Source organism: Ambystoma mexicanum, chromosome 6p (assembly GCF_040938575.1).
Source record: "Ambystoma mexicanum isolate Mex_15411 chromosome 6p, UKY_AmexF1_1, whole genome shotgun sequence".
Lineage (NCBI taxonomy): Eukaryota > Metazoa > Chordata > Amphibia > Caudata > Ambystomatidae > Ambystoma > Ambystoma mexicanum.
In genome coordinates this window covers 1,105,411,269-1,105,429,599 of record NC_090935.1, presented here as the reverse complement: position 1 = coordinate 1,105,429,599, position 18,331 = coordinate 1,105,411,269, and the positions used below count along the sequence as shown (strand labels likewise).

General features: G+C 48.4%; 1 protein-coding gene across 3 annotated transcripts in view; it reads left to right on the top strand.

Annotated features, from left to right (window-relative positions):
* DAPK1 (death associated protein kinase 1) overlaps positions 1–18,331 on the top strand; it is a 986,032-nt gene that overhangs the window by 786,406 nt on the left and 181,295 nt on the right. For all 3 annotated transcript variants that reach the window (XM_069625713.1, XM_069625714.1, XM_069625715.1), the window contains exon 20: positions 15,876–16,098. In XM_069625713.1, coding sequence (XP_069481814.1) covers positions 15,876–16,098 — 223 coding nt within the window. The remainder of the gene's footprint in view (positions 1–15,875; positions 16,099–18,331) is intronic.

Below are 18,331 nucleotides of genomic sequence, written 5' to 3'. Positions count from 1 at the left end.
GCAACCTGTGAAACTCTTTTCTTTCTACCCTCTGGTCCGACACACTCTGCCGGTCACACCTCGGATGTTCTAATCTCCTCCGACATTCCCCCCCCTCAAGCCCTCCAACTACTCTGCTCTCTTTGAGTGACCACTTTCTGCTCTCCTCCCACCTGAAACTTCTTTTCCCGCAGACAAAGCCTACCCCAGCACTGCCACCTACCTTCTCGATCATTCAGCCCATGAAGCGAGTGTCAGCGGACACCTTTGCCTTTGCTTTCTCTGCTCCTCCTATTCTTTTTGCTGACTCGCATGCTGACGTAGCCCTCTCTAACCTGCAACTTGCTATCTCCACCACTCTGGACCTCCTTGCCCCTGTCCTCAGAATTCGTCTGAAGCCTACTTCCAAGTGCAACTTTTGGTAAGATGCTGACCTCGCTGCCCTGAAACGCAAGTGCAGGGTAGCTGAGAAAAAGTCGAGGGCTTTGGGCGCATCCTCTAACAAACTGGCCTGCTTGTGGCAGCCTGCTCCAAAGGCAATACAGACTCTGTTCTGTCCAAGAAGAGGGCCCAGATCCAAGACTGCATCTCTGTGGCCTCTAAGAACATGGCCGAACTCTTTAAAATCTTGAAAGAGCTGGCCAATCCTACCGTAGTCTCCAACTCTCTTGTTTCCTCGAAGGCCCTCTGTATGGCTCTGGCTTCTCATTTCACCACTAAAACTCAGCACATCCTGGCCTCACTTTCCTCTCCCTCTCAGGCCCCTTTTGGCCACCTCTCCCTCTCCTCTTCCTTTTTCCTCCTTCTCTCGAACAGCACCTGATGTCTCTAGACAAGTTCGATCTATGAAAGTGTCATTGTTCCCCTGCTATTCCAGAACCATCAATGTCTACATTGCCAGCCTTGGCCGATTTCTGTAATCACTCTTTCCCCACTGGATCTTTCCACTCCCCCTCAAGCACTCCCTTGTGCACAGCCTTCTAAAAAAGCCGTCTGCCGATCCTACCTGTGAGGCAAACTATCGCCTGATTTCTCCTTTCCTGGGCAAACTCCTGGAAAAGCTGGCCGTCTCCCAGCTTACTCTCCACACTGAATCTGTTGGTTCTCAATGGCCATCAGTCTGGCTTCAGAGCAGCCAGAGGCACAAACTGCTCTCCTGAACACCTGTGAAGATCCTCTTTCTAACCTTGACTACAGCTCTCCCTCTGTCCTCATCCTCCTTGATCTTTCCTCTGCTTTCGACATGGTCAATCATGCCACCCTGATAATCGACTCCATGAGAACCAGGGCATTGTGTATCAGGCTCTGCCATAGCTGACCACGTTCTTCTTGGACCGAGCCTCCCAGGTCCAACTTGGGTCCTTTCTCTCCACCACCTCTCTCCACATATGGTGTCCCCAGGGCTCTTATCCTCTCACCCTGGCTCTTCAATGTCTATCCGGCCCCTTTGGCCCACTTGATCGCCACCTTCTCCTAACTTTGTGTTATGCTGCTGACACTCGGCTCGCTTTCAGGCTTCCCTCCGCCTCCTCGCCTCCCTCGCTCATTCCCAACTGTCTATCCGCTATTCAGGATTGGTGTGCCTCCAACAATCTCTGCCTTAATGCAAGTAAGAGAGCAAGATCCTTCTCACTCCAGGCAGATGGGGAGCAGGTGTAAGTGGATCTAGGTCACCTGGCCTAAGCGCCTCCCACCTGCTGCCTTCCTGCTTGCCACTCTTTTCCCTACTTAAGGAGCCCTCCAGCCTCTTTTCCTTTGCAGCTGTGGAGCAGGTGTAAGTGGACCTAGGTCACCTGGCCTAAGCCCCGCCCACCTCCTTAGCCCTGCCTCTTCCTTCCTGCTCTTAACTCTTAGATGAAGGGCGTCTCTCGCCCGGGCGTCCAAAGTGAAGGGCAGTCAAAGAAAAGGGCTATTGCTGTTTGGATCTGTTCAGACCAGGAGGATCCAGGGTCCGACCCCCTGCTAAAACAGCAGGTAAGCATGCACCATCATGTGTTTACACCCTCTGTCCCAACAGGCCATCCCCATTCTCTCTGGTCCCCCCGTGTTGTTCCCTTGTGCAACCCCTCCTTCCTGCACACAGGAGTCTGTCCTGATACATTCTGGTTTCACCATCCCCGTCTTGTGGCCAATGCTGGATTTTACTTTTATGGACTTCATTGATTCACGGTGCGTCACCCTTTCTCAACTCTCAAGCTGGACTTCCTTTGCATCTTGTACTCATGGTGGCCCTGAATCATGCTGTTCCATCTTCATCTTGTATCCTGGCTTGCAACTTTGTGTTACTACTGACTTCTTCAATTGTATTCGCTCTCCTCCCTTGCTTCTCCACTCTTTTTGACTGCTTACTCTCTGTTCTCTCCTCCCCTCCCCTCTCCCTTCGTTATCTATGTCTTAGCACTTGCACTATCTGAAATGTTGTCAGGCCGAGTACGATAGTTAATTTCACATCCTTACTGTCCATGGCCTGTAAGAATGTTGTATTTTCCCTTGTTCCCTTCCTTGCCTTGAAACACATTGTGTATAGGCGCTATATAAATAAACTATCATATCATATCACTGGGACCCCTGCTCCTGTTTTCCCTCTCACTCTGGCTGCCCTCCCTGGGTCCCCTACCATCGCCTTCCTGTGAGGCAAAAAACCTTGATGTCCTCTTCGATTCCACTCTCTCCTCACATCAGACATTGCCAAAAAGGTACACTTCCAGCTGCACCTCCTCAGGGGTATTCTACCTTTTCTCACTTTCCCCCAGAAGCTCACTGTCTCCAGAACCCTGGTTCTCTCCAGACTGGTCTACTGCAACAGCCTCTTTCTCAATCAGCTACCTCCAACTCTGAGGGTCAAACGCTTCTCCAGACAGAGTGGAGGGTGGATCTCGCTCCTCTGCAGGTGCCTCCCTCTGCAACAGTCTCCCTGCCCCTCAGACTTGAACCAGACCACCTAAAGTTCCGGAAGCAGCTCAAAACCTTCCTTTTCTCCTCTGCATTCTCTCTCTCACTTCCTTGCTAACTTACCTGTATGCTGCCCGACTGTTTGCTTGGTACCCTCAGAGTCTCACTGGGTTCCAGGCTCCTCCATGACGAGTCTTCATTGCACTGCCTCCTGGCCTACCGCACACTTGGGGGCTGTAACCCCTACAGCCCCCTGCCTGCGTGCACTTCCCCACAACCGCGCTGCCCTGGCTGCACTTACTCTGCCTTGCGGCCCTGAGTCGCACCCCCAGTCCCTTCCCCCTCCCTGCACTTCCCCCTCTCCCTTCCCCCTGCACTTCTCATTGTCGCACCTGCACGTTCTGAATGACACAAGGCCTAGTAGGACCATAATATTGTCTTCCCTCCGTCATCCCTCCCTTGTCTTGTGGCGCCTAGAAACACTTGTGTAAAGGCACGTTATAAATGCCATATCCTATCATATGTCCTGAAGAAAGAGGGAGGCTTGCGTCCAATACTTTGATTTGAGGCTTCTAAATTCGTACCTGCGAATGGACAAATTCAAGATGGTAACTGTAGCGCAGATCCTCTAAGCCCTCGATCTGCAGGACTGTTTAGTGTCACTAGTCTTTCAGGATGCCTACTTCCATGTGCCAATTCATCTGTAGCACAGGAAGTACCCAAAGTTTGTTGTGGGCCAGAATCACTACCAGTTCCAAGTTCTGCCATTCTATCGGTCTTTGGCATCCATGGTTTTCACCAGGCTGCTGGCAGTGGTAGCGGCTCATCTCAGGAGAGATGATTATTTTTTAAGCGCACGTACACCCACAGGCACCATGGCGCTAAAACCAGCAGAGAGTTACCAGATTTCTCTAAAAAAGAAAGGTTTTGAGAGCTCAGCCAAAAGCTAGATGGTTCTCCATACCTCCACAGGGAACGAGTTTCAAAGCTTCGCACCTGCAATAGAGAGAACACAGCCACTGATGCGAGAAAGTTGAATCCTCGGGACCGCGATAAAAGGGTCATGGGAAACCACGAATTTTGGAGCAGCAGAAGTCGTCGCAAGAAGTAGTGGCTGTGTTAGGTAGAGCAAGTTACAAGAGTCTACTCCACTCGATACAAGGGAGGCAACCACAGGAGCATGAAGCCCAGAAGGAAAACATGGAAGAACCTTCTGTAGCACTTTCAATTTAAAGTACCTGGCCTGGCAGACCTTTGCCACCTGAGCATCAATAGAAAGTGAAGCACAGTTTGACACCCAGGTCCCTTACTACAAAAAAGGGGAAGGAAGTGCACCAAGAGTAATAGGCCAGAAATTGAAAGTCCACAGAGAATCAGCAGTGGATGGACTCCCCACCAAGACCTCTGTCTTGTCCCCGCTCAGCCTGAGCCAATTATCACTCATCCACCTGCTCACTACCTCCAGGAAACCCTGAAGCTGAGACGCAGCCTTCTGTTGATGGATCAAAACTGTGAAAAAGCTGTGTATCATCAGCATACGAGTAGCAGCAGAGGCCGTGGGAATGGACGAGCTTGACCAAGGGCTGAATATTCACGGTAAACAGTGTGGGGGACAGGACAGATCCCTGAGGGACACCACAGGAGAGTGTAAGAGGTGCAGAATGGAAAGAGGCAAGAGAAACGGAATACGTCCGGTAAGAAAGGACTCCAACCAGACCAACACCTGGCTGGAAGCCCCACCCTCCACCATTCGTGCAACCAGTATGGAGTGGTCAACTGCGTTGAAGGTGGCTGACGGGTCTAGAAGAATCAGCACCCCACCCCTCCCTGGTCTGAGAGCTGCGCGAGATCTACCATGGAGACCAGCAGTGTCCGGGCCTTGGCCCGGGCGGAAGCCTGACTGGAAGGGACCAAAAACCCCAAATCTCTCAAGAAACAAGCTAAGCAAAGGTGACATCAGTCTCTCAAGCAGTTACTTGAAAAAGGTAAGTGAAGAAATTGGACGAAAATTAGAAAGGTCAGAAGAATCAAATGATGGTTTCTTTAGAAGAGGGATCACCATGCCACACTTAAGATGAGGGATAATTCCTGAGTAGCAAGAGGGATTTACTGCCTGCTCTACCTTTAAAGCAATCTGAGGCATAATATTTTTCATGATTTTCAGAGGAATGTCATTCAAAGGGGAAGCAGACTTCAACAAGAGTGGCTTTCACTACCTGATCAGCACAAACATTAGGAAAAACTTACCATTGATGCATGGATACTGCCACTGTATCAGGATGGATGTGAAAACACTGATCTTAAGCCAGACTAGGTGATCTTTGTCTCTAATGCAAACAATCTTCTGAAAGAAGAACTGGGCCAGGGAGTTGCATATTTCCTGAGAGGGTGTGACCCCACCCCCGTTCCCCCAAGCTGGACATTAGGAGGAGATGACGGAGCTTGATCCAAACTAAATAGCTCCCTAAACTGATTGACCAACGTCTGAATCTTAGCTGTATAAAACAGCATTTTACCTGTCAGATAGCTTTTTGATGGCACATAGCTTCTTGTTGAAGCAGGATTCTAGCTACTTCACAATAGGACCTTCTCCATTTTCGGGAGGGCATTCATGTATTTGCCTACCTGGATAACTGGCTCACCTGAGCTCGCTCCCCAGACAGACGTCGGCATGTTTGTTCCGTATGTGCAGCCTGTTGCACAGCTTGAGCTTTTCCCTGCAGTTCATCTGGGTGGTCTTAGACACTCTCCTGGGCAGATTCTTTTCCGCCTGAGGACAGTGTAACATCATTGAGATGGTACATGTCCTCCAATCCCAGGGACAAATTCCTGCCTCAACCTCATGGGCTCCAAAACTACCAGAATGCAGGAGGCCCGTCTACGCATGAGGTTGCTTCAGTAACTGTTGGCAGTGGTCACAGAACCGCATGTCGGATCTTCTTTGGGTATCGATTTGAGTTGCTGGAGACCTTCTGAAAGGCGGATTGTTCCGTCAACCCTGGCCTAAGGTGACTGTAGTCACAGATGTGTCAATGAGAGGTTTCAGCACGAACCGGAAGAAAGAAGAAAAGCAAGAAAACTAGAATCTAAGTGCAGGGGTAAGGAGACTGGAAACTTCAGACTGGTAACAAGGAACAGTAACTCTGGACTGGCATAACAAGAGTAGGACTGCAGAGAGAAAACAAGGAAATTGTAGCTCTGAAGTGGGTTAACAAGGGCTGCACTGAAGACTCAAGGAAGCTAAAGGCAGGTAAAATGGGCAATGTACACAGCACAAGGAACTGCAGGCAGGGAATAAGAGAATTAGTGTTAGAGAGCAAGGGGCTGTATACAGGGAATATCGGACTGCAAGTAGGGGAGCAGGGCTGCAGTATAGGAAGCACATGGGCGCAGGGCAAAAGGCAGGGCTGCAAGACGGGGAGCACAGGGCTCTGGAAACAGGAAATAGCAGAAATCCTAGGATCAAGGCAACAAAGGGCTGGAAGCGAGCTCAATGCAATAGACTTGTGCTTCTGCAGGCAGCTGCTTAAATACTGAGCTGCCCTGTGCTGAAGAAGGCTAATTAGCCGCACATGGAGCATAACACCTGGAGGTAATTGGCCTCCTCCCTCTCTGGTCCTGGGAAAGGGAAAGCTGCACTGATCTCTAAGGCTTCTGGCGATTACAGTTCTATGATTGCTGCATAGGAAAAGCCAGGGAATGGGAACTGCCACAAGGTGCATTATGGGACATGTAGTTTGTGAAATGAAATAAGAAAGTTCCAGAGTCTTGCCAACGGAAGGTAAAGACAAGAATATGAATAGGTATTGCCCAGGGAGTATTATGGAGATGAATGAGTCTCAAATAGTCCACAATGGGTGCCAATTGGTGCGCCAGTGGCACAGTCGTGACACCGGGTTGGGGGATTGGTGCGTCTCTCGGACAAGGGGTGTCAGGAAAGAGGACAAGTGTTTTGTTGGATATGCTGGTGCCCATGCTGACTGGGCTGTGACCCAACGACCTTGTCAAGGTAGACTGTTCTCTGCATTTTGGAATGCTGTCTTTAAAAAATAAAAATAAGTTATGTATTTAGAACACACTGAAATATCCAGGCAGAATAGGCTGCATCTTGGCGCAGATGACACAGCAAATCCATAATCACAGGGAGACGTTTGACTAGGGAGGTTACAACCGACAGACCTTACTGAAAAGGTACAAGTTTACTTAAATAGGAATGTTATGAGGGATTTTTGAAAACAGATAAGATCTGACATAAGTGCGGAGATGCCAAGGCAAGGAGTTCCACAATTTCAGACCAAACAAAACTGAATCGCTGTTCCCACTGGAGGAGCATTGAGAGGCTGCTACTACCAGCAGTAGTTTATCTGGTGACCAAATGGGTTGGCTACGAAGGTACTAACTCAGTTTATCTGCAAGATATGAAAACGCAAGATAATGACGATCTCTGATGACCAGGCACAGGACCATAAATTTGATTATCTTTCACAGGGAGCCAGTGTAGTGATTTGCGTACGCCTGAAATAGATGAAGATTTTGGATCTTTGAAAATGAACCCAACTGCTGCATTCTGGACTCTCTGGAGTCTTAACAGTTGCTTCTATGGACAGCCTGCCAATAAACGATTCTTGTTATCTAGACAGGAGTTGACCAGTGCTCCCAGTACTGTAGCATGATCATCTTGTGGAGTGAAAGGAAGGGAAAGGTGCAGGAGTTGGAGCGAGTAGAATACGGACTGCACCTTGGCTCCAACCTGGTTTTCACTATGGTTCACTTGCCAGATGCAGCCCACATTTTATATTTTGGGTGAAAAGGCAAGGCTTGAGCCCAAAAAGCAAGGGGAAGAAGGACTTTTGACTGTGTCCATCAGCCATTGTTTGGGGCCAAACAGTGCGACTTCTGTCTTATTGGCATTAAGTTGCAAACGGTTGTGGGACATCAAGAGATTGACTTCGTTCAAACAATTATCAATTCTTTTTGGAATGATTCCTCACTGTTGCCAACCTTCAGAAAGTTACATTTCCTGAAGATACTTGTGGTTTCATATATAAATTAAAAAGGAGCGGTGAAAGTGACAAGCCTGGAGGGACGCCCAAAGTCAATGGTAGCATGTCAGACAGAAACCATCACATTTGACTTGTTCGAATCGATTGGAAAGGAATTGAACCATGCCAGGGCCTTCTCTGAACCCTCCCTCCCCATGTGTCTTTAAACTAGAGTAGTATGTTATGATCTACCGTATTGAATGCTGAGGAGGGGGTCTAACATCACCAATAGGGAAAGTTCACCCTAATCTGCCCAATCAAGGAGATTGTCCCACACCGCCACCAGTGTCGTCTCCGTGCCATGCTTTGGCTGACAGCCAGACTGTAAAGTGTTCAGGAGTGAGCATTTCTCCACGTGATCTTGGAGTTGATTGGTCACCACTTTCTCCAAAATCTTTCCTGGCCAAGAAAGACCCCCTACCGGCCAGTAGTTTCGAAGGTCACTAGGGTCTAGATTGGATTTTGTTTAGAAGGCTGAGTAACTGTGGCAGATTAAAGTTCGGCAGGGACTACTTCTTGTGACCGTGAAAGATGTATAAAATTGGTCATAATAAGGCCGAGGTCAACTGCGTGTTAATTTGCTTTGCAAGCTGGAAAAACAAACCGTGTGTCGCTGGTAGGTTTCAAATCATTTAATAATGCTTAAATAGTGTCTGGGAGGCAGGTGAAAAATGAAACTGTGGGAGGGGTCAAAGTATAAACTGATCTCATGGGTAAGGATGTGCCCGACTGTCTCGGAGCTCATTCTCCCAGACGACTGGCCTCCACCTCTGCCCTGCAGAGGGCGGATGGTTCTTATTCTGGACATTTACCAGACAGCTATGTAGGCTTTGCTGCACATGCCTTGATTCCCAGTCAGGACAGGATGCTCATTTTGGTAGTGCAGTCCTCCAGAGTTTTCTGGTTTACAGTGGTGTCCTTATTCTCCCACCCCGCCCTCCAGATGCACGTATTGCTATGGGAGTCTGATAGATGAGGAATCTGTAGGAGGAAGGAATCCATTAGAGGAACACATTGCTTATCTTTTGGTAACGTTCTTTCTTATGGATGTGCTTCTCTGATTCCCCATTACCCTCCCAATCTTCCCTCTTGGTGGATAGCCAGCACACCATCACTTCCGCGGTCCCTGATCCTCAAACTGCGAGGGGGGAAAAAGGATGGAACTGAGGTCACAGGGTGCAGCGTCTCAATATATATTGGCCCGACATGTCTGGCACAGGGAGCAGACACGGATGCTTGCTGCGTCCCTTGATGGCAGAGATGTTACCTAAAGATCTGCTGCACTGCAGATAGGATTAAAGTAGATGAGGAATCCGTGGCAGCAACATCCATCATACAGAACATTACAGAGAGGTTAGTAAATTAGTAATGTGTTCTTTGGGGCTCATCTACCAACAGGTAGGGGTTTGTTCCTTAATTGTTTCTCTGATCGGACGTCTGGAACTCTGTGTCCTATTATGCTGGGCATCTGCACTCCATATTCAATTGTGCAACAGTTTCGTGACCAATGGACTTCTCAATCTGCTCAGGGATGCCGGTTACCCTGGCCCAAACTACAGAAGTTTCTACACCAGGTTTCATCCAGTTGCTTCTGACCATTTCAATGTGCCACAGGGCTAAATGGGGAGGGAATAGGGGAGATGATAGCAGTGGAAAGGAACAAAAAGCAACAGTAATATATATATATACAGTTGTGGTCCTACTAGGCCGTGCGGCATTCATCCGTCATACAAGTGCATTGATGAGAAGTGCGTGGGAGGGGTATGGAAAGGGGAGCACAGGAGTGGACAAGTGCTTGAAGAGGGCCCAAAGGGAAGTGCAAATGGGAGCCAGGAGGAGCACCTCGGGCTACGTGCTAGCACACGCAGCTCTCAAGGGGGGTATGTGGAGCCACCAGGCAATTGTGTATGTAATTGTAGGCTCCATACTATAGAAAGCTAAGTCACAGCATGGGCCGTCTGCTCCAACGAAGCACCAGTGAGTGTGGCAGCCACCAATTATGGAGAAATAAGAATCTGCATCAGAAACCTTGTTGAGAGTATCCTGCAGGACAGGAACCTCATTAGTAAAACTTTAAGGTGAAGTAAGGAAATCCCATCAAGTAGGAAAGATAGGCTGAGGCTCAGCAGGAAGTGACACTGGAAATAAAGGCGCTCAGACGGAGAAAAGAAAGGCAATTCCAATGGAAGCAGTACCACTGAGCCTGCCTCATCCGCACCAAGATCAATGAAGACCACCACAAAGGATCCAAAGTTAACGCTGCTGATGGCTACGGTCTGAGACACAAGGGACTTGTGTTCAGGGAAATGGGAAGTTGTCAGTCTTGCTAGCTCTCCGCCCGAGGGAGAAGTGCTATAGTCAGGAACCCTCACCAGGATGGTCCGCAAACGGCCATCCCTCACCCAAGAGTACAATGCCAGCTCCAGAAGTCCTCTGTCTGAAGGACTGGCCCTGTTTGAAGTCTAGAAACTGCAAATCCTGTTTTACTTTTAATAAAATTGCATCCAACCCTAATATTCATTTTTTTTAAAACAAATTTTATTGGCATTTCATTGTGCTTGTTACAGTAGGCAGCAAGCAGTTGAGCGAATCATTTAGATGGATATAATGTGTACCAAAACATAACAATAATGGGGTTCATGGGTTGTGGGCTTCCCTGTAGCTTGCAGTTTCATGCGCCGCCCTATGGTAGGATTTGTGCGGCTTTATAAGCAGGGAAGCTGCTGATTGCTGAAGTAGAGTATTCTGCCCCCTCTTGCTGTGGTGCCGTTGCCTCTCATGGAGAGATGTTTTCTTTCTCTTAGCCTTTAACTTTTTAACCCCCAACATGCTATCCCTATACCCCCTCCCCCCAACTGTGAGTTGCATCCGAAGTGTTTTGTGTTGAAAGTCCCTGCCGGGCCTGCTTCATGGCATAGAATTGGGGTGCCTCTGCCCGGTTGACCTAGCATTTTGTGGGTAATATGTTCTGACTTTGTGGATTAGTGGTCGTATGGTGCTATACTGACCCAGTTTGTGTAGGCATCTGTGACCCCCTTGGACATACTGCTCTATGAAGTCACTGAATTTAGCGAGACTGGAGGGGTTAGAGGTTTGTCTTTTGGCCATGGCCGCCAGTTCGAGTCTGCCTGTTTTCACTAGTAGTTCTGTGCGGTCGGATTGTGAGAGAGGGGTCTTGACTTTCCAGTGGATAATTGGTGATTTTCCTGCCATAAATAGGATTATACCGACGAGTCTGCGGGTTAGTGGGTCTTCGTGCTAATTATCTACCCCTACTCCCAGTAGCATTTCCTGGGGCGTGAATGCAACTGTGGCTCCGTCTATTCTCTCTATTTGATGGTGGACTCCCTTCCAGTACTGGATGAGATTAGGGCAGTGCCATAGGATGTGACCTGTCGTGCCTAGGGATCCGCAGTCCCTCCAGCATTTGTTTGTGATTCCCATTTGGTATAGTGTTGTGGAGGTATAGTATAACCGTTGTATAATTTTGTATTGGATCTCTCCGTTCTTGAGGTTAATGGATGTCACGGGTATGGCAACGTAGCATTCTAGGATATCCGAGATCTCGATCAGGGAGCCCAGGTCTTCGGTCCAGGCATGCGCTAGGGATTGGTTGCATCCCAGATTGGTATCGCCATTTGGTAGAAAGTGCGCAGGTGGGGGAAAACATTCAAGTGGCGCTCCATTTCTGCCTCACAGGGGCCAGGGTTGGTGTTTGTGATAGCTTTGTGGTGCATTGGCGTATGATGCTGCTGAGTGTGTGGTAAGTGAGCCATTCGCCAGCGTTTAGCCCTAGTTTGAGGTGTGCGTCTTGGAATGTCTGCAGTCGTCCCTCGTCGCTTACGTCCATTATTCTTTGGTTGGCCCAATCCGTGTCTTGCTTATGGTGGATTTTATTTTTGAGCTAGCCCGTATGAGAGAATCGCCCTAAAGATGGACCAAGGTGGTGCTAAGCGGGTTTGGATCCCTTGTGTTGCTCTGAGTCTGTTCCATTGTTTTAAGGTGGGGACGATTATTGGGTGCTTTTTTACGGCTGGGGGGAGCAAATTGGGAGGGGTGGCCATAATTTCGATTGGATTGAGTGGTTTCATTGATTCCAGCTGGAGGGCAATGGAGGTCGAGTCGTCTGTGTGGTCTAGCCAGCGCTTTGCCCAACAGAACTGGGCCGTCTGGTAATAGGACTTCAGGGAGGGAGCTGCAAGGCCACTGTTTGGTTTGGCAGCTTGAAGGGTTGGCAGGTGGAGTCTTGCCTTCTTCCCTCTCCATATGAACTTGGTGATTGCTCTATCGAGCTCTTTCAGGAAGCCAGGGGATGGGCCAGCTGGATCCTCATTGTGATGTATGTGAGGTTTGGAAATTAGTTCATTTTAGTGGCGTTTATCCGCCCGTTCAGGGAGAGGGCTAGTGTGTCCCATCTCTTCAGATCTTGGCAGATGCGCGTTATTTTACTGGGGTATTTCAAGTCACTGGTATTCTCCAGTGAGGCGCTGATATTGATCCCGAGGTACTTTGTGGCCCATTTGCAACCCCAATATACATTGATGAAGATTTGAATGCGCACAAACCTAAGGCAGGATTTACAATTCCCGGGGCAGGGCAAAGACTATTTGCACTTAGGGGAGCCCTAGTGAAGCCAGGTGCAGAGGCCTACAAGGGGCATCCCGTTGTTTCACAAAGTAAATTACTTGGGTATAATTTACTCTGCAGATGTAACTTCGAAATACTTAGAAATTGTGTATGTATTTGGAGGGTTAAAGGGGGTGGGAAGACTTTGGGGGTGCTAATGAAGGCAGATATGGGGGAGACCCCCACCACCAAAAAAAACAAGTAGCTGCCTTTTCGGTGTGGATTACTTTTCAATTCCCTGGCCTATAAAGGTGTAAAAATGTCATAAACCGTGCTTTTTTAAGCGGACTTTGAGAATGGAGGGAGTGTAACTGGTGATGCCAGGGCCTCCTCCTGCCCACCCCAATCCGCTGTGCCATGTACAATGAATGTTTCCACTTTGGAAGGGTTACTACTTGTCCTGGACAGTATTCATACTTCATGTGCACACTCACACATGTATTCACAGGACACAACCCTTCCACCCCCCCTTACCTTCTGCCCTTGTCCAGAATCCGCTCTGCCTCATGCCCGCCACTATGGCTCTCCGGCTCCCACCCAGCACAAACAGGAACCCAGAAGACAGGGAGAGCTTTCTGGTTCCTGCACATGTGGGAAGCAGTTCCAGCTCTACACCTCTAGGCCACTGAATGTGCGTGGAGGTGCAGCGGCATCCCCTAAGCACATTCAACCCTGTAGTACCCCAGACAGCATCTTCAGTGGGCCATGCAAGGCTATTGAAGCAAAATTCCCCTGGCGTTTTGTGAGTAATTCGACCATCCGCACGTTGGGTGTGTTTACGCCTGGGCTTTTTTGAAATGTTTACATGAAATTGAATGATGGTAGATCAACCTATGTAAAATGTGTGGGGCTAATCTGCACACATTTTCCTTTGCTCACCGCACGACATATGCATAGACCCATTTGCTCTGGGTGGACAAAGCCTACAAGTGCAGACCCCCCCCTTGTCATATTTAGTTGGGATAAGACAGGAGTACAACACAGTGCATCTCCAGCAGGGTAGAATGTAATTCAACCATGCCCACATAGGGCCTGGCTGCAGAGGCTAACGGAGAAGACAGGAAACCCCAACAACCTTTCATATGCAACTGCGAACCTGAAGCCAGCTCTCGCCCTCAGTATCGATTGACCGTGAACTGTTATTTCTGGGACTGCATGTTTACAGTAGTACACCCCGCAGGGGGACCCCATTCATAAGGTACACAAATGTGGTTTGCAGGAGCCAGAGAGTCTTGTCTCGCTGCAGAATCAAGATACTCCCGCCGCTTTAATTAGGAACTGCAGAGAGCTCCATTGAGTGACCCTTTGATCCACAACAGACATGAAGATGGGTGGGCCTTAGTATTACATGTTTTCACCCCTTTACAATTTCTGTTGCAAAGGAATCTGGTTATGACCTCAAGCATACAGGAGATTGTTGGTGGGGATCCAGTATTGGTTTGTTAAGATAGGCATAGCGTTCACCAATCCGTGGGGTCCATTTGGCTTTAGAAGGGGGCCAAGCCCCTCTTTTGGCAGATATTAACAGTTTGCAAGGAGTAGCAAGAAGAAATCCTCATTGGATCCTGGGTGAAGCAGTCTTCCTTACATCCTCTGCCAATGAAGGAAGGACAGGACCTCCAATAGGGAAGCAAGCTCCCTCCCCTAAACATTTCCCAGGGAACAGAGGGAGATGCCAAATCCAGACGACTCCATGTGCTTCAGGACCAGTACCCAGCCAGTACATAGCGTGCCCTGGTAGGCTCTGCAGCAAGCTTCCTAGGTGGTAAGTGCCAGAAGGTCCCTGAACCCAAAACAAAGGACAAGGCAGCTGCCTGCAACCCACTCCTTCGCATTGGGCCGTCCGCCTTAAAGGATGACATGAGCCCATTGAAGAAGCTGGGAGAAGTGCCTCGAAAAGCACTTACAGATGTCCACTTAAAAGGCCATTTTGGAGCCAGTCGGGTTCCACGAGCTGCAACTGACTGCAATGCTGACCGTTGTCAAGCTGCAGTCTCTTAAAGACATCCGAGACGTCTTGACCAGTGGTTCGGAACCACGAACAGCACTGAAACAATTCCTGATCCCGAGCCGCAGTTTAGGCCAGTCTGAAACCATTTGTCCAGCCTCGCTTGCTGAACCATTTTGCTAACTGATACCCGCAGCTGACTTCCATCTTGAATTCTGTCACAGAATCCTGCAAAGTGCCTTGATGCCGAATTGACCCTGTGGAGCACCAAGAACACCTACAAGACAAGGTACATTGTGGTTCGGTCCCCCTGGTGCTTCCCAGAAGCCCTCTAGAGACTCATTGCTTTCTTTGTGCTAAAGCCAAGAAACCTTAAACTGTTGTGGTTATTAAACATACCGACTACCCTCCCGTCAGTATCCAGAGTGTATCCCTGTTCCTCCTTTGAAACTGTCATCTGCATTCCTTTGCAGGTGGGTTGTATTTCGTAGTGTTGCTAGAACTGTTTGTTGTGATAATAAAGTAGATATTGGTATACAACCTTGACTGGACAGTCCTTTTTTATCATTGGGTAAATGTATTTTAGCTGTGTTGCAACTAACCAACGATCCTTTTGGAAATAAGCCTGCTGTTCCGTCCACGTTACCAAAATTGGACAAGCTTTATAATGTGCTTGTTTCCAGTCTGTTTGGATCCCTTTTGGTGTACTAGAGGTGTGGGGCAGATTGATGGTTTAGAAACCGATGTTTATCCCTGGACCATTGGTGCCCCAGAAGTGTGGTTCGTCACATCTTGGATGCCCAATTTAACATGCTTTCTGGCGTACTGAAAACTGTCAAAGGGAAGGGTTTCACTCAGACTGTTAAAGCCTGCCAGAGCGCTCCATTAGCTACTTAATGCACTGAAGGGAACACTCCATGGTTTCACTGGGCTTGTTTGGCTCATCAATAATGGGTGGCGGGTCGGTGGCCTATCGCCCATTATGGTCTAGCCTCCCCCTCCCTGCTCGCCCCAGCCCTCCTCCCCCGCCCCCCCCCCCCCCCGTGGAACAACATTTATTTTACAAGCTATTCCATATTCATCCAGATAATGTTTGGTGCACCCCTATAGATTATTATACAAGTTACCACGATGGTCTGATTGGGGGAAGGTTTATAATTGTGCAGCTCTTTCTACGATTTTGGAAACTTTCCTTGAGTATTTACGAATCTGCCCAATTGGTTAATGGCTGTAGTGTACAGATTCAGAATTTCTTGGGCGGAGAGGTCGTCCTGGAGGAGGGAACAGTTTTTACAGTGCTTGTTTTTTAAAATTATATTTGTGAATAAACTAAAACTGGAAAACTCCTCATGTTTGTACTTGTGTTCTTTCTGTATTGTCATTTTTAGGATACACACAGAGGAATTTTCATCCAGCAGCTCAGGCCGTCCCAGAATCCACAGCCCAAGATAAAGCTTAAACTCTTTGGACACACTGGGGCTGGCAAAACCACGCTGGTGGAGTCGCTCAAATGTGGGCTCATCCGGAGCTTTTTTAGGAGGCGCAGGCCTAGGCTTTCCTCTACCAACTCCGTCCGATACCCCCCGTCGCCTGCATCATCAAAGCCTTCAGGTATGTATGTTGGCCACTCAACCTTCTTGAAAAATGTTACAATGTTGATTAAAGCAATGGGAAATTGGTCACGGTACAAGTCTATAATGTATGCTTGGTTGTAGATTCTTGTAAAGTGATAAGCCGCTGAAACCCCACATTCGACAAGTGTTACTTGTGTGATGTCACACATTGGGCCTCATTACAACTCAGGCGGTAAGGGGTTTACGGCGCCGTAAACAGCGCCGACCCTTACCGCCTGAGTACGAGGTCCCTTAGCGCCATGGAGATCTTAACGGCTGCTTTTTGCAGCCGTTAAGATCCATGGCGCTAAGGGACCATGGAGTTAATTTGCCACCGTAATTTACGGTGGCGTAATTAACGCCTTCCCCACTCCCATTATGCCCTATAGGGCAAAAATGGGAATGGGGAAGGGTAAATGGGGATTGGGGACTTACCGCCCCGCCAAGGTCGGAATGGGGCGGTAAGTCCGCCAACCACCATGGCGTAAACATAGTTTACGCCATGGTGGTAAAGTCACGGCCCAGGCGGTAACTTACCGCCTGGGTCGTAATGAGGCCAATTGTGTCCTCATGTGGGAGATTTGTTGAATTCACAGTCCATCAGTGTCAGTTGGGGGGGGGGGGGGGGGGGTCAGACATCCGCCTGGGCGGCGGGCACCGGTATACGCGCCCTGTGAGTGTCTAAAATTTCCAACTACCACTCATCTATGTACTTGGCTGTAACAACATTGTCAGCACCAGAATAAAGTGGACTTTGTTTACAGTATTGCCTCTGTGTATTTCACCAACTTAAAACATACCTAAGGAATCCTTGTTGGTGGGCAAGCATGAAGGTAGAAAAGATGTGCTTCAGAATCTAAAATATACATGTATGTCTCGTATCTATTATAAAATTAGGAAAGAGCAGATCAGCCAACCAAGTTGCTTCTTGGGCCTGGTGAGAGTTTGTGAGACCAGTAAGGTTCTGTTTACACACATTCTTTGGGGCTTGGCAGTGATGCTGGAAACAAAGAAAAGCAGCGACGCGGTCAAAGCTGCAAATCTAATGAAACTAGTGCACAGCAACAGAGTGGTGCCGAAGTGCGTAATTTTTTTGAGGGACATTGCTCTCAGCTGGAGTGGCTGTGACAGTTTCTCTGAAGCGGTCATCAGTGGTGTACAAGTTTCATTTGCAAACATAATCAAACTATAAGACTTTCTTATTGATCTTGCCAAATCTGTGGGCTAACCCAGAGGCTCTCTCACTCCTCACTTTTTACGGACTGCCAGAGCTTTTGTGTTTAAAAAAGAAAAAAGAAAATTGGGCTCTGGCATGCCAAGAAGCAGTCACATGTGACCAGCAGAAGGTGTAGCAATTTCCACTGCTATATCAGTGTGGCTGCATCCATGAGAGCTCCAGTGGAATGCAGAAGGTGGAAGCCAATCATTCCCCTCCCTCCTCTCGAGTGGCTTCTGATCTCATCCTGCCTTCTCTAAATGAGTTGGGTGTTGGCAACCATCCCTTCCCTCCCCCCTATAGTTCTCAACCAAATCTGCCTGGGTGAGCTAATGGGTCAGACTGCAGGGCTACAGAGGTAATGTTTTGTGACTGTGGTGTACCATTCTCCCTTTTGTCTGGTGCATTATTTGACTGGTAGAAATAGGGCTAGGTCCAGTGAGTGGCTTAGAGTGAATTCTGGGATACGTAAGCACGTGTTGGTCTGTGTCTATAACCAGTAGAGGGTTGATAGTTTTAGTCCATATTTCACCCAACCAGCCTTATTCAATTTGTTTGACATGCTTGAAAGATCAACCCTACTACTTCATGAACTGTACCCATGATATGTTCTGTTCTTCACTACAACCTCACAATTAACTCTGCTGGTCCAAAGGAAGATATGGAAGAGGATTAGGCCCCTCTCAGCATGCATTCGTTTCAATTAACATTCTCCAGCATGGAGTTTTATATGGATTCACATGCTCATGAATATTCCCTGTCGTCAGGCTGGGAATCCTCAATAAATTTAAAGCAGTTTAGCTTTAAGCTAAAAAACGCTACTCTGTTCTATAGCATTTCAGTGTCACTTTTGGGTCATACGGCCCCAGCCAATGACTCTTCATCCTAACCTCCATCCCTGATGGCTACCTTCGGATTTGGACACATGTTTCTTGTTAAGATGGATTTATGAACTCTGACCTGGTGGGCAGAGGTTCAGAAGGCCTGCCTAGTTTCTTGGAACAGGGTAACCTTC